The sequence below is a fragment of the Salvelinus sp. IW2-2015 genome, linkage group LG18 (genome assembly GCF_002910315.2).
Source record: "Salvelinus sp. IW2-2015 linkage group LG18, ASM291031v2, whole genome shotgun sequence".
In the NCBI taxonomy this organism is placed as follows: Eukaryota; Metazoa; Chordata; class Actinopteri; order Salmoniformes; family Salmonidae; genus Salvelinus; species Salvelinus sp. IW2-2015.
Genome location: NC_036858.1, coordinates 27,059,288 through 27,076,122, shown reverse-complemented (window position 1 = coordinate 27,076,122; position 16,835 = coordinate 27,059,288). Strand labels below are relative to the sequence as shown.

The following is a 16,835-nucleotide window of genomic DNA, read 5'->3' as shown; positions in this document are numbered from 1 at the left end:
GAACAGAAATGCAATGGTTCATTGGATCAGTCTAAAATTGTGCATATACACTGATGCCATCTAGTGGCCAAAATCTAAATTGAACCTGGGCTGGAGTAATACATTATAGCCTTTCTCTTGCATTTCAAATATGATGGTACAAAAAAATACAAAGAAGAAGTTAAAGTAGCCTTTTATTGTCCCCAGCACAATGTGCTCCTGTGTAATGATCATGCTGTTTAATCAGCTTATTGATGTACCACACCTGTCAGGTGGATGGATTACCTTGGCAAATGAAAAATGCTCACTAACAGGGATGTAAACTAATTTGTGCAATTTTTTTTTGAGAAATAAGCTTTTCGTGCATATGGGATCTTTTATTTCAGCTCATGAAACATGGGACTGAAATAAAACTTTACATGTTGCGTATATACTTTTGTCCAGTATAAAATCATGATAATGTTACAGTAAAACACTTAAATGGAAATACTTTGGAACATATATGTACTGTATATATGACATTTAGCTTATTGTTGATGATTGATGCTTATTGTTGATCTGGCCTCTTCCCTGTGAGGTCTGGAGATAAGCGCCCCTTTGCAGAGGAACCTTCACTGGGGCTCCAACATGGCTTTGGATTGTTCTGTGTACGAACCTGCCCCACAGGTCATGGCCGAAACCCCTCCTGTGGCCCGGCCAATCCAGAGAAGCACTTGGAAGACTGGCAGTACCTCCAGCACATCCAGTGAGTCTTATCTGTCATTTTCATGTCACTATGATCCTTATGTCAGGATGGCAGTCAAAAATGACAGCTGGTGTAATTCTGATGTTGGATATATTACAAGATGATGTTAGTGTGGATTGTCTTGATCAAAAATCTGTTTTAGTTCTTATAGAATATACTTTTCTTCGCAGAGGTGATGAAATCTGCAACACGTGGTCATTTGTTGTGCTGATCAACTCTGATTATTTCCATATCATCTATGTCATTATGTCTAAAAGATTAGACCGGTAGCTACATTTCTCTCCCCATTATTGTTGCTTTACTCAGCTGCTCTCTCTGAGTCGCAATCGTCTATAGCTATAATGTGTACTCAAGCCTACTGTCTGAAGAGGGGAGTTCATCACATCTTACTACAGGCTCTTAACTCTTCAAGAAATTGTTTCACATTTACTTGTCGTGTTTCTTTCCTGAGCGTATAGTTTTTACTTTTACTTTCTCAGGTAGTGGCAGTAACAGACTCAGCACACATAGTAACATTAGCTACAGCAGTGGAACTGAGCCTGAGTTTGAGGTAAGGCCAAATTGTTCTTCAAAGCCCAGATCACCCAACACGCTTTTGGTATATTTCTGTCTTTGTGAATACATGGCTTAGTCAACAAAGCTAAATAGCTTATCCTTATTCCTACATGTAGTTGCTGAGAGACATTAAATCCAATTGAGTCAAATCAAAAGCATTACATTATAAACACCTTTGTAATTGATCTAAAGCATCTTGATTTGTATAAATCATACTTAGGAAAGCACCATGTACAGTCATGGACAAAAGTTTTGAGAATGACACAAATATACATTTTCACAAAGTCTACTGCCTCAGTTTGTATGATGGCAATTTGCATATACTCCAGAATGTTATGAAGAGTGATCAGATGAATTGCAATTAATTGCAAAGTCCCTCTTTGCCATGCAAATGAACTGAATCCCCAAAAAACATTTCCACTGCATTTCAGCCCTGCCATAAAAGGACCAGCTGACATCATATCAGTGAGAGAGATCACTCTGTCATGCTGATTGAGTTCAAATAACAGACTGGAAGCTTCAAAAGGAGGGTGGTGCTTGAAATCATTGTTCTTCCTCTGTCAACCATGGTTACCTGCAAGGACACACGTGCCATCATCATTGATTTGCACAAAAAGGGCTTCACAGGCAAGGATATTGCTGCCAGTATCTAAATCAACCATTTATCGGATCATCAAGAACTTCAAGGAGAGTGGTTCAATTGTTGTGAAGAAGGTTTCAGGGCGCCCAAGAAAGTCCAGCAAGCACCAGGACCGTCTCCTAAAGTTGATTCAGCTGCGGGATTGGGGCACCACCAGTACAGAGCTTGCTCAGGAATGGCAGCAGGCAGGTGTGATTGCATCTGCACACACAGTGAGGCGAAGACTTTTTGAGGATGGCCTGGTGTCAAGAAGGCCAGTAAAGAAGCCACTTCTCTCCAGAAAAAACATCAGGGACAGACTGATATTCTGCAAAAGGTACAGGGATTGGACTGCTGAGGACTGGGGTAAAGTCATTTTCTCTGATGAATCCCTTTCCGATTGTTTGGGGCATCCAGAAAAAAGCTTGTCCGGAGAAGACAAGGTGAGTGCTAACATCAGTCCTGTGTCATGCCAACAGTAAAGCATCCTGAGACCATCCATATGTGGTGTTGCTTCTCAGTCAAGGGAGTGGGCTCACTCACAATTTTGCCTAAGAACACAGCCATGAATATAGAATGGTACCTACACATCCTCCGAGAGCAACTTCTCCCAACCATCCAGGAACAGTTTGGTTACGTACAATGCCTTTTCCAGCATGATGGAGCACCTTGCCATAAGACAAAAGTGATAACTAAGTGGCTCAGGGAAGAAAACATCGTTATTTTGGGTCCGTGGCCAGGAAACTCCCCAGACCTTAATCCCATTGAGAATTTGTGGTCAATCCTCAAGAGGCGGGTGAACAAACAAAAACACACAAATTCTGACAAACTCCAAGCATTGATTATGCACGAATGGGCTGCCATCAGTCAGGATGTGGCCCAGAAGTTAATTGACAGCATGCCAGGGCAGATTGCAGAGATCTTGAAAAAGAAGGGTCAACACTGCAAATATTGACTCTTTGCATCAACTTCATGTAATTGTCAATAAAAGCCTTTGACACTTATGAAATGCTTGTAATTATACTTCAGTATTCCATAGTAACATCTGACAAAAATATCTAAAGACACTGAAGCAGCAAACTTTGTGAAAATTTATATTTGTGTCATTCTCAAAACTTTTGGCCACGACTGTAGTTATTTACAAAGTACTCTTGTCAATGTATTTACAATGTTCTCTGTCAATGGCGCTTATGGCGCTTTTGTCGATAACCTGATTATTAATTATGCTGTATATTGATTTGATCCATGGAAAGGACACAGTTGACCTCCTCCCTCTTCCTCCACGACCCCCAAGGATCGCTGAGTCCACACCTCTACTTCCTCCCCCCAGAATCCCTCCACGACTCCCAGACCGGTAAGCCCAGTCTCTGGATAAGAGAGGCCCTTTCATACGTTCCTGTGTCAGGATCACAGAAACTTGATGTAACTTTATTACAGAATGTAATTGCATGTAATGCAACATGGAATTACAGAAAGGCAACATTGCAGGAGTTAAAAATAGAATCTGTAATATTTTACCTTTATTTAACTAGACAAGTCAATTAAGAACAAATTCTTATTTACAATGACAGCCTAGGAAAAAGTGGGTTAACTGCCTTGTTCAGGAGCAGAACGACAGATTTGTATCTTGTCAGCTCAGGGATTTGATCTAGTAACCTTTCGGTTACTGGCCCAACACTCTAACCACTAGGCTACCTGCCACACCGTCATCACAAACAGCAGACTTGCCTTCCGGCTCACAGAAATCAACAACAAAATGTAACTTAAATGTATGTCAACTTATGATGCTTTTCCGATTAGACTTTCCCCCACACCAGTGGGCTGACAGTGTTTTATGTTCATGTAAGCTTTAGTGTTATTGTGTTTCCATCTAGAGTGTGACATTCAAGACTGTTGTGAGAAGGTGTTAAAGTTCACAGCTAGCCATTGTTATGTAAATACCAGCTGAAAAGTACCCAAGGCCTTGCCTTGGCTCCAAGTTAGAGCAGCCTGAGCCGGAGTAAAACACTGGGTTAGACGGAAATTCACCATCATAGTACCACAGCAATGTGAGTATTATGACAGTATAGAATCACAAATGGTCTAATATTGCAGTATAACAACCAATGTTACAATATTACAAGGTGATTTATTAATGCTGTAGTCTAGATAGCAGCTCAATAAAGAGTCATATGAAAACCAGTAGTTTATTTGAGGATATTACACATTGAAAAGACAAGCCAACTTGAGAAACACATCAGTGCGCATTATACACAGTGGTAAAAGTGAGATGACGATATGATAAAGAGGATATACTCGCTGACTGATGACTGCACTGTCAGAGAGGAAACCTGAAGTTTGAAGATAGGCTATATTCATGTCAACTTTTTCTTTATTATCTAAAATGAGAACTTGTCACAAGGTAGAGAGGTGGATATACACTGAGTATACCAAACACGAGGAATACCTTCCTGATATTAGGTCCACATCCTTTGGGTGGTGGACCATTCTTGGTACACACAGGAAACGGTTGAGCATGAAAAATCCAGCAGCATTGCAGTTGTTGACGTAAACCGGTGGGCCTGGCACCTACTACCATACCCTGTTCAAAGGCACTTCTATGTTTTGTCTTGCCCATTCACCCTCTGAATGGCACACATACATAATCCATGTCTCAACTGTCTCAAGGCTTAAAAATCATTGTTTAACCTGTCTCCTTCCCTTCATCTACATTGATTTGAAGTGGATTTAATATCTACATTGATTTGAAGTGGATTTAATAAGAGACAACAATAAGGGATCATAACTTTCACCTGGTCAGTCTATATAATGGAAAGAGCAGATGTTTCGTACACTCAGTGTATATTGAGTTAGAGTTTAACATCAAAAGGCTTTTACCACAACTTGCTGTATATTAGGCTACTCATAGAAAGCTTTTATTGCCTAGTTTTATGTTCCCTGTATTCATATGAACATTTGCTTCATAAGGCCTTGGTCCATGGTCTCACATCAGATTCCGTCACTCCTCCGTAAAGCTCGTCCCTCAGCCGATCTGTCTTGTAGGACATGGAACTCAAATTCAAACCGCCATTCAAAAAATGAAAACAGTACAAAATGTAACAATATCACTGCGCCCTCATATGACTCTCCATGAAATAGGCAGAATAACTAATAATAATCCTAGAGTATTTAAATTGAAGTAAATGTGACTAAATGACTCACTGAAAATGTTCCAAGTATAATATGCTATACTTATAAATATTATTTACATATAAATAAAACAATTATCCAAAATGTGACCAGAGGACAATATTCAGAAAATAGTTCAAAACCCACACAAATAGGCTATTTGATTGACAACGATTCTTACTTCTGTAACAATGTAAAAATGTAAACAACTATTCAGAGACTATTTCAAAATGTAGGTAAACTCTCAATAAGATTAGGTACAGAACAGGCCTGACACAAAATGTAGAAAGAGTAGCCTACTTTTACAACAATGCAGTGGATGCAACAAGTAATAGATAGAGACAGATAAAGAGAGAAGATACAAAACATAACTGTTCAAAGGCAATAAAAGATGCGTAGGACAAATTCATATTTCACACTGTCACTTTAGTGTTTGCATTTAGCCTACAACATGTCATGGAACTTCTGGAAGCATGGCCCCATCCTGAAAAGTGGCACAGAACACGTAGAGCACCCAAAGAAGGTTTCTAAACATCTCCCACTCCTTGCCCTGCATCCATTTGGGATGCACAACACACAACCTCTCTTGCAACCTTCAAACTTCACCTGCTTTCAAATGAGTGACAACTCGGTCCACATGCCCTGGTGCCACACTCTTAGCTCCCCTCTTCCTGCCACTGTAGCCATATCCCAAAGTGAATGCCCAAGTTGCATTTTTAACGCATTCATGGACCAGCGCCTGCGGTTTCTGGGAAGGGGCCTTTGCAGGGTCCACCACACAATGCACGCATTTATGATGGAAATGTTGAGCATCCCCCAAACACATACTTCCACCATTGTGCACCCAACATTGTAATAGCTCAATAGCTCCTCAAGCTCTGGAACAGACATACAGTTGAAGTCGGAGGTTTACATACACCTTAGCCAAATATATTTAAACTCAGTTTTTCACAATTCCTGACATTTAATCCTAGTAAAAATTCCCTGTCTTAGGTCAGTTAGGATCACCACTTTATTTTAAGAATGTGAAATGTCAGAATAATAGTAGAGAGAATGATTTATTTCAGCTTTTCTTTCATCACATTCCCCGTGAGTCAGAAGTTTACATTCACTCAATTAGTATTTGGTAGCATTGCCTTTAAATTGTTTAACTTGGGTCAAACGTTTCGGGTAACCTTCCACAAGCTTCCCACAATAAGTTGGATGAATTTTGGCCCATTCCTCCTGACAGAGCTGGTGTAACTGAGACAGGTTTGTAGGTCTCCTTCCTCGCACACACTTTTTCAGTTCTGCCCACAAATTTTCTATGGGATTGAGGTCAGGGCTTTGTGATGGCCACTCCAATACCTTGACTTTGTTGTCCTTAAGCCATTTTGCCACAACTTTGGAAGTATGCTTGGGGTCATTGTTCATTTGGAAGACCCATTTGCGACCAAGCTTTAACTTCCTGGCTGATGTCTTGAGATGTTGCTTCAATATATCCACATAATTTTCCTTCCTCATGACGCCATCTATTTAGTGAAGTGCACCAGTCCCTCCTGCAGCAAAGCACCCCCACAATAGGATGCTGCCACCCCCGTGCTTCACGGTTGGGATGGTATTCTTCGGCTTGCAGGCCTCCCCCTTTTTCCTCCAAACATAACGATGATCATTATGGTCAAACAGTTCTGTTTTTGTTTCATCAGACCAGTGGACATTTCTCCAAATAGTACGATCTTTGTCCCCATGTGCAGATGCAAACCGTAGTCTGGCTTTTTTATGGCGGTTTTGGAGCAGTGGCTTCTTCCTTGCTGAGCGGCCTTTCAGGTTATGTCGATATAGGACGTGTTTTACTGTGGATATAGATACTTTTGTGCCTGTTTCCTGCAGCATCTTCACAAGGTCCTTTGCTGTTGTTCTGGGATTGATTTGCACTTTTCACACCAAAGTACGTTCATCTCTAGGAGACAGAACTTGTCTCCTTCTTGAGCAGTATGACTGCTGCATGGTCCCATGGTGTTTATACTTGTGTACTATTGTTTGTACAGATGAATGTAGTACCTTCAGGCGTTTGGAAATTGCTCCCAAGGATGAACCAGACTTGTAGAGGTCTACATTTTTTTCTGATGTCTTGGCTGATTTCTTTTGATTTTCCCATGATGTCAAGCAAAGAGGCACTGAGTTTGAAGGTAGGCCTTGAAATACATCCACAGGTACACCTCCAATTGACTCAAATTATGTCAGAAGCTTCTTAAGCCATGACATAATTTCTTTGAATTTTCCAAGCTGTTTAAATGCAGTCAACTTAGTGTATGTAAACTTCTGGCCCACTGGAATTGTGATACAGTGAATTATAAGTGAAATGATCTGTCTGTAAACCATTTTTGGAAAAATGACTTGTGTAGATGTCCTAACCGACTTGCCAAAACTATAGTTTTTAACAACACATTTGTGGAGTAGTTGAAAAACAAGTTTTAATGACTCCAACCTAAGTGTATATAAACTTCCGACTTCAACTGTAAGTTCCTACCACTTTTAAAAACAACTCCAAAACCCCTGCCACTGTCACTTTAGGCCCAGGCTGTGTGGTACAAGGATGAATGGTGGGACGTAGGCGCCCCTCTCGGGTGTGCTCTCCCTCTTCCCCTCCGCTCTCTCTGCTTCCTAATCTCCCTCTGCTTCTTCCTCTCCGTCCTCCTCTCCCTCTTCACTCTCCTCTTTCTCTCTACCTCCAGTCCCCTCTCCCTCCACTCTCCTCTCTGTCCTCTTCACTCTCCTTTTCCTCTCTCCCACTCCACATCTCTATCCCTCCAATCATCTCTAACTCCTCTTCCTCCCTGCCTTACGTACGGTCACTGTGGGGGGGACGTCATCGATGTACTTATTGATGAAGCCAATGACACATGTGGTGTACTCCTCAACGCCATTGGAGGAATCCCGGAACATATTCCAGTCTGTGCTAGCGAAACAGTCCTGTAGCTTAGCATCTGCTTCATCTGACCACTTTTTTATTGATCTAGTCACTGGTTCTTCCTGCTTTAGTTTTTGCTTGTAAGCAGGAATCAGGAGGATGGAATTATGGTCAGATTTGCCAAATGGAGGGCGAGGGAGAGCTTTGTATGCATCTCTGTGTGTGGAGTATAGGTGGTCCAGAGTTATTTTCCATCTGGTTGCAATTTAACATGCTGATAGAAATTTGGTAAAACTGATTTAAGTTTCCCTGCATTAAAGTCCCCGCCTACTAGGAGCGCCGCCTCTGGGTGAGTGTTTTCTAGTTTGCTTATGGCGGTATACAGCTCATTCAATGCTATCTTAGTGCCAGCCTCTGACTATGGTGGTCTAGTGGAATGCCTTATTATCACCTGAATATTGACTCGGAGTAGCAGAACTACTTTCGAGCTATCCCATTACCCTTTGCGATATACGAGACATAATCAGTGCAGGCAGAATTGAAGCGCTATCTGACGTAAGACAATGGCCTTAGTCATAATGCAGTTTGAATGTCTATGAGCAGTTATTAGCGCCCAATTTCTCCATTGTAATGCATTTCTCATAAGGAGTTAAATATGCATCATGAAGAGGGTATTCATATGCAGTGTTACCATTTATTCTTCTTACTTGTAATGAAACTGGTCCGGGTATATTTCTGTTGATAGTTCTGTGAATTTTGCATCTCAAACTAAATAATTTGGGTAATCCGAGTTGATGTGCATTTTAAACTGCCAACCACAAAACCAACCCGACCCTAATGATTGCCAAAAAACTGCTCTCGTGGGTCTTTATCCTAGATGTAAGTCTAACTGGGTTATAGGCTATATGTTGAAATGTAAAAAAAAAAAAAAAAATATCCAGTTACTGCAGCTGACATTATGACTGTTTTCGTTCTACAGAATGACACCTCTACAACACCTTGACTCTTTTAATAATTCCCCTGAGAGACACACTCATTTGAGATGACTGAAAATACTGTGTGACTCACACGAATACACTCTGCAGTGCTTAATCTCTGTTTAATTTGTCATGCCAAGTGTAACAACCATGTTGTTATCTGTTATACATTTTAGGGCTTCAGAGAGTTTGTTGCAGGAGCGTTACACATCATGCCCCACTCGAGCACTTCCTAAAAGACCAACTCAGAGGACCACCTTTCCCCCTCCCATACCCCGGAGAACACGGTGACGCACATCTCTGCTGTATCATTTTGAATGTCTGCCCTCCAAAATGTATATCAATGTCTAATCAGGCAGTATTATTTATTAGTTTTGTTTTTAGGGGGGGGGGCATAAAAGACTGTAAAAACGCCAGCAAATCATTTGCAATCAGTTGATTTTTATTTTGAAACACTGTTCCAAAGTATTCCCATGCATAATAGAGAGATATACAGTATGTGATCGTATACACATGTAAGCAGGGTTTGAAATGATTATGTTTTAGTCAATTATTATATCTGTTTGGGCTTCTTGTGGTCAATTTGCAGTCTATAAATTATGTGTAACTATGTTCCGGCACCCTGCTCAATAAATCTAGTTGATGATCGCTGATTTATATGAACATCAGAATACATGGTAATACAAGGTTTGAGTGTGTAGAACAGAAGCACATAGAACATGATCATCAAGTCAGTCAATTCAGGAAGTAAACTGAAATTCCAATTTAAATGGCCAATCTTGGATTCAAACAACAAAGCACACCCCGTCACTTTTTAGGTGAACCGCTGAGAGATGGGCCTGTAGAAATGTAATAAAAAAAGGGAAACCATTTTTTAATGACTTCTTAATAAAATTAAAATAAGCTATTCATTTCAAAAGTTTTTATTTGTTTCGAATTTTAGATTTCAATCATTTTCAGAATTGACTGACTTGAATTCTAACTGACCCCAACCCTACCATAGACCCATTGATACTGTACATGGATCTTGTAATAACTGCATGCGTTAGAATTGTAAAGGGTTTTCAACAAAGTGATCAAATAAAGATTGTGTTTGTTTATCAAGCTTGTGCATGCGTACTACTGTATTATACAACCGATCACACAATGAAGTTTGATTTTACAAATGCAAAGTTTAAACATTCATGTAATCTGTTTAAAAATAAATATGTTGAGTTCAGTGGCAATTTTAGCATGTAAATCTTGGTGTGTCTTTTTTTTAGATGCATGCCAGCAAACCCACAACCCAACACTAAAAACTACATTAATTGCACTATAACGGTGACAAACGGTGCCCACATACTGTTAGGGCCTACATAAAGCTGTCCCAACAGCAGAGTCTCAACAGCAGTCCCAACACCTTACCACTGCTACACCTGGCTATCAGCGGAGCCTTGTCTGGCAGCGAAACAGTTCCTTCAGCCTCATTTACTGCCTTTTAAAAAAACATAGCCGGTATGGCTGACTTGCTTAAACAAATGTGGTTTCTACTGACAATTGAGATGTACAAACTATGGCATAAGGGAACGACGAGTGGATAAGAGGCAATCCGTAATTTCGATTAAGACCTTAATGAGCGAGGTAGGATGGACGTAGTCAATATAACTATTTGTTCAATAAAATGGGCATATAAGCAGACAATGAAAGTTCTAACAATATTCAATGATTACATTTCTTTTAAACAGGCTATAGGCTACATGTGCACCATCAAGTCAGAACAGTAGGCGAAATTAGGAGGGGAAACAGGACCTAATTGTTAGGGTGAGGCACATGGGCTACTAACAGCTTATTACACAACATACACATAGTATTACTTTCTTAGCTACAGTATACATATCTCCCTGGCATATTACATCATTTATGCAGCAGCATACAATACATTTTTGGACTCACCTTGTTGTGTTGTGCTCACTTGAACAGGAAGCTGGTGCTGCGGTCCTTCGTGGGCAAATTTTGTCATCAAACTTGGTCATCAAAGTCTGGCATTCTCTGGATTTATGGTGCTTTCAAGACAACTGGGAACTCGGGAAAAAACAAGGTTGAATCATGATGACCTCAGGGATCTTCAAGTCGGAGCTCTAGAAAGAGGCCTGAGTTCCAAACTTGCAATTCCGATTTGGATGACCGTTCAAAACATGTTTTCCCAATCGGAGCTAGTTTTTTTTCAGAGTTCCCAGTTGTCTTGAACTCACTGAAATCAGATTTCCAATTCTGAGTTTCCAGTTGTTTTGAGCGCGGCAGAAGTCATGCTGGATTGACACCATGGCCAATGTTGAATGTTTATCCTTTTAAGCTTGGAAAAGAGACCATTAAACCCAAACTTTGGACCACACACCCACTCCACTGAATAGCAGGCTAGTGATTGCCCTGCAATGCTTGCAGTTAGCCACTGATTCCTTCCAAACCACTCATTGTTGAATTTGCAATTTCCAAGTTGTTGCGTAATGTTTACGTCCAATGGCCGATGAGCACCGGTACGTTTTATCTATAATTTCTCTTCTTTATTTATCTTCATATGACAAAGATTAAAAAGGATTTTCCAGTAGATTGTCAACGTGATTCATGATGATGACTGCTAGCTTGCTAGCAAAGATTTTGAAAATATGACGTTAACATGATGAGTCCAATCAAAGCTGCTGTAGATATAACTTAATTTGACTTCCTTTTATCTGTGGCCAATGACCTTGAGCCTTCTTGGATAGGCACTTCTAATGTAACTCTATGGCAGCATCCAAGGGGCTTGAATGTTCGAGCTCTACCCTTAGATTTGGCGGTGACGTAGTGTCCTCATGAGTGACAGAACACTAAGCCAATCACGACGCAACTAGAGAACATTACCAACCCCTACGCTTAGTATTTTCCGATGGCTGCCCCACCACCACAGAAAGCACTGAGCTAGGCTGTAACAGCTGCATTTTGGAGCTGCCTTACGCAAGAAAGCAAAAAAAGAGACCATGTTTGTTTGCGGCTTTATTATTATTATTATTTTTATCTAGAAAGGCCCAGCATGACGGGTCGCTACTGGTTGCGTTAATGTTTGGTGTGCACTGCAAGACATGGACATGAACATTCATTTCCTAGACAAGCGTTTTACACTGCACACTGTACATACTGTATGGTACAATATCAGCCACTTGGTGGCGCTCTGTACATGAGATACAATGTTTTGTTCGGTGATGTTTGGCATGCTAGGCATTATTTCAAAACAGTTATTTACTTCTATATTTTATAATATATACACAATGAAATATCATGTGTTTATTGTCTGTTGCTTTGATGTTTGGTGTCATTGTCAACCTGCACAGCACAACACATTATTGTTCGCTTACATTTGAGTGTATTTCATACTGCAAGTACCATATGTAGCTTAACTGACAAGCCCAAGACAGATCCAATAGGCTACTCTTATGGTGTATTAATTTCTAACATTTGCACCTGTTGCTGAGTCACTATGCACAGTGGTCAGAAATACAATCACCTCATACGCTGCAATTAATCAAATGCATTAATTTAATCTTACATGAATTTCATATTTGACAATAATGTATTTAATTAAATGATCCATCAACATTCTAAGGATCATAAATGTGTAAGAAGCCTGTAATGTAAGAGTTTTGAAGATATCCCATTATATGACAATGAGTCCTGAAACCACCTCCCTCCCTTGCCTGTCCTCAAGGAGGGAAATACGCATGTAGCCTATGAGCAAGGAGTGAGGTACAATGCGTTGTCGGGGTGATTGGTGGGTGCTGTGTAGCTCACTGTCCTGACTGTACATTGTAGCACAGACCTCTTTGCCGTGTGTGGGAGCGATATTGATAAACAACACTGGATTGCAACAAAGGTAAACGTTTGCCATTTTATTGTCTCTATCTCAAATGCTTTATTTGCGCGTCAGATACTGTAAATAGCCTACAAAAGCCAATTTGCATCATGCTCATGTTGTATAATTTCGCCCCCTTGGTAACAAATGCCCTGACAAATTTGTGTTTGATTCTGTGCGCCGAGGTACTTGCGGTAATGTCTCGAGTGTTTGATTGTAATTCTAAAATTAGCCTATTACCTACATTGGTGGGCTTTTATTGTATTCCAAGTGGGACCAACATGGCCTGGGACTTAGTCTTCAGACGGCAGTACAGTCGTTGTGTTGAAGCTATACTGCAGTAAAGACACATCCATTTGATATCTGCAACCATACACACGACCGCTGCTCATCCTTGTGTCGCACTAGACTAGACACTAGTGTATAGCTTTGTAAAATGAAGTATCCCAAATCATGGAACGAAATAATTTAACGTTTATTATTGTCATGGAACGCTCTTTGCATGTTTTATCTGGTTACAAAAGACAATAGTCTACTATTGGCCTGCTGCACATTGAACAACATCACTTGAACTCTTTCTTAGTTTACTCTTAATTGGTTCAGAATATTGTACCTGTTTTCATTAGAGCAGAAACAACATATGGCAACATAGTATGTAGGTAAATACATGAATAACATCAGTGGTATGTATGGGCATAATGCAATGCATATTATGCGGCACTGATAGGTAACCCCATTTAACTTGATTTGTGGCTACTGTACAAAAGGTACCGTACAGTATAATGACATGTGGGTGGATGGATGGTTGTCTATTTACAAACTAGCATTCATCTCAAAATGTGAGTGTGAATAGGCTGTGTGAGCGAAGGGAAAAATGAGTCCGAGCTCTGAAATTACCATTCTTATTATAATATCTTGCGTGCCCAATGTCCATTCCAGTACATTGCATTCCACTGTAAACTATATGCCTACCTGGTTCTCTCTGTAATTAGTCTGTATCTGTAAAAATGACACAATGAATTAGATACTGCTGTCTCAACCTTCTGTACTGTGCTCTGCAGTTGGAAGCAAATATGATTACTGCATAACCAACCCACTGTATGAGCTAAATAATAAACAACCTCTGGACAAATGCTATGGATTATGCTGTTATTGATTGTCTGCACAAACCCTCATGTCACGTATAGACATGAAAGCAACTGAATGATCCATAGGGACTGAATGTACAATAGTAATGACACACTGAATGGTTACCTCCGTGTTCAGACAGTTGTTTGACAAATCGGCCTCGGGGCTGGTTTCCTGATTAAGTGCATGTGACCTGAATGTAATTTATAGATTGGCAGGTAAGGGTGCTCTCGAGAGGCTAGATGTTCTTTACCATTCGGCCATCAGATTTGCCACCAATCCACGATAATTGAGAATTTCAATAAGCATTTCTCTACGGCTGGCCATGCTTTCCATCTGGCTACCCCAACCCTGGCCAACAGCTCTGCACCCCCCGCAGCAACTGGCCCAAGCCCCCCCCCCCCCCCCCCCCCCCCCCCCCCCCCCCCCCCCCCCCCCCCCCAACCCCCCCCCCCCCCCCCCCCCCCCCCCCCCCCGCTTCTCCTTCACCCAAACCCAGACAGCTGATGTTCTGAAAGAGCTGCAAAATCTGGATCCCTACAATCAGCTGGGCTAAACAATCTGGACCCTCTCTTCCTAAAATTATCCGCCACCAAGTCTTCGAAAGCCTAATGAACAAACAGATCAACGACCATTTAGAATCCCACTGTACCTTCTCCGCTATGCAATCTGGTTTCCAAGCTGGTCACGGGTGCACTTAAGCCACGCTCACGGTCCTAAACGATATCATACGGTCATCTATAAGTCTTTGCTAGGTAAAGCTCCGCCTTATCTCAGCTCACTGGTCACTATAGCAACACCCACCCATAGCACGCGCTCCAGCAGGTATACTTCACTGGTCATCCCCAAAGCCAACATCTCCTTTGGCTGCCTTTCCTTCCAGTTCTCTGCTGCCAATGACTGGAACGAATTGCAAAAATCACTGAAGTTGGACAAATTATAATCTCCCTCACTAACTTTAAGCATCAGCTGTCATAGCAGCTTACCGATCGCTGCAGCTGTACGTAGCCTATCTGTAAATAGCCCATTCAACCAACTACCTACCTCATCCCCATATTTGTTTTTGTTTTTCTGCTCTTTTGCACACCTGTATTTCTACTTGCACATCCTCATCTGCACATATATCACACCAGTGTAAATTGCTCAATTGTAATTACTTTGCTACTATTGGCCTATTTATTGCCTTACCTCCTTACTTAATTTGCACACACTGTATACAGATTTTTGTATTGTGTTATTGATTGTACGTTTGTTTATCCCGTGTGTAGCTCTGTGTTGTTGTTTTTGTCGCACTGCTTTGCTTTATCTTGGTCAGGTCGCAGTTGTAAATGAGAACTTGTTCTCAACTGGCCTACCTGGTTAAATAAAGGTGAAATAAAAAATAAAAAAATGGCCCTATAGGACCACTGCACTCTATACTCCTCTGTAAACTGGTCATCTCTGTATGTATACCTGTCGCAAGACCCACTGGTTGATGCTTATTTATAAAACCCTCTTAGGCCTCACACCCCTCTATCTGAGATATCTACTGCTGCCCTCATCCTCCACATACAACACCCGTTCTGCCTGTCACATTCTGTTAAAGGTCCCCAAAGCAAACACATCCCTGGGTCGCTCGTCTTTTCAGTTCGCTGCAGCTAGCACCTGGAACGAGCTGCAACAAACACTCAAAATGGACAGTTTTATCTCTCCATTCAAAGACTCAATCATGGACACTTACTGACAGTTGTGGCTGCTTTGCGTGGTGTATTGTTGTCTCTACCTTCTTGCCCTTTGTGCTGTTGTCTGTGCCTAATAATGTTTGTACCATGTTTTGTGCTGCTACCATGTTGTACTGCTGCCATGTTGTGTTGCTACCATGTTGTTGTCATGTTGTGTTGCTACCATGCTGTGGTGTCATGTGTTGTTGTCTTAGGTCTCTCTTTATGTAGTGTTGTCTCTCTTGTTGTCATGTATGTTTTGTCCTATATTTTAATTTTATTTTCAATCCAAGCCCCCGTCCCCGCATGAGGCCTTTTGCCTTTTGGTAGGCCGTCACTGTAAATAAGAATTTGTTCTTAACTGACTTGCCTTCTAAAATAAAGGTTTTAAAAAAAACTTCCACATAAACAGGGTTGCCAGGTCTAGCTAAAATTTCTATAATAATGACCACTCAAAACCTGACCTGAAAATATGCACAAATTTTTTTCCACAGCAAGAGAAGAGTTGCCAAATGTATACAATAAGCTAACGACGTTAGAAGCAAAGTTCGGTTTTCATCAAAATGATTATTATTGTGAACTATGACATGATGTAATAAACACATTTGAATATGTTGCAAGAGAAAATATAATTTGCCCTTATTAAACTCGCCAGATCATTTTCTTTCAATGGATGTTGATTTAACTCGTCTGACTACTATGATTAAGCAATAAGGCATGAGGGGATATGGTATATAGCCTAAGGGCTGTTTTTAAGCATTACACAACGCAGAGTGCCAACCCTGGGGTGCCTTATTGCTATTATAAACTGGTTACCAACATAATTAGAACAGTAAAAAGTATTTTTTTGTCATACCCATGGTATACGGTCTGATATACCACTGCTTTCAGCCAATCAGCGTTCAGGGCTCAAACCCGGTTTATAATTGTAAATAAATCCCTTTTGCGCATGTGCATAGCTATAGATAAATCCACCAGGAGATTTTGAGTGATGAAAGTTGGACAGAGGATCTTGAAATCTCTGCGCAAGAAACACTTGGACAAAAAAACGAATGCTAGGCTATTTTCTGGCAATTGTGCTGTTATGTGCCAGATGTTAAGACCATTTGCAAGATTTACTTGTCATTTCAGTAGGCATAGGCTACAGAATACAATCTGGGTTTATGGTTGTAATTCAACTTTGCCATGTCTTGCTTAGATACAGTGCATTCA

General features: G+C 40.8%; 1 protein-coding gene across 2 annotated transcripts in view; it reads left to right on the top strand.

The window, feature by feature from the left end:
* The window catches only part of LOC111978690 (phosphoinositide 3-kinase adapter protein 1), a 31,920-nt gene extending 22,117 nt beyond the window's left edge, over positions 1-9,803 (top strand). The window contains exons 14-17 of one of the 2 annotated variants that reach the window (XR_002879202.2): positions 557-724; positions 1,204-1,274; positions 3,193-3,252; positions 9,110-9,125. Coding sequence is in view for 1 of the 2 variants with exons in the window: in XM_024008901.2 (XP_023864669.1) it covers positions 557-724; positions 1,204-1,274; positions 3,152-3,252; positions 9,110-9,224 (455 nt within the window). In the remaining variant the exon portion in view is untranslated. Of the gene's footprint in view, positions 1-556; positions 725-1,203; positions 1,275-3,151; positions 3,253-9,109 lie in introns of both variants that reach the window. The other variant, XM_024008901.2, reaches the window with a different exon arrangement.
* Positions 9,804-16,835: the final 7,032 nt, after the last annotated feature.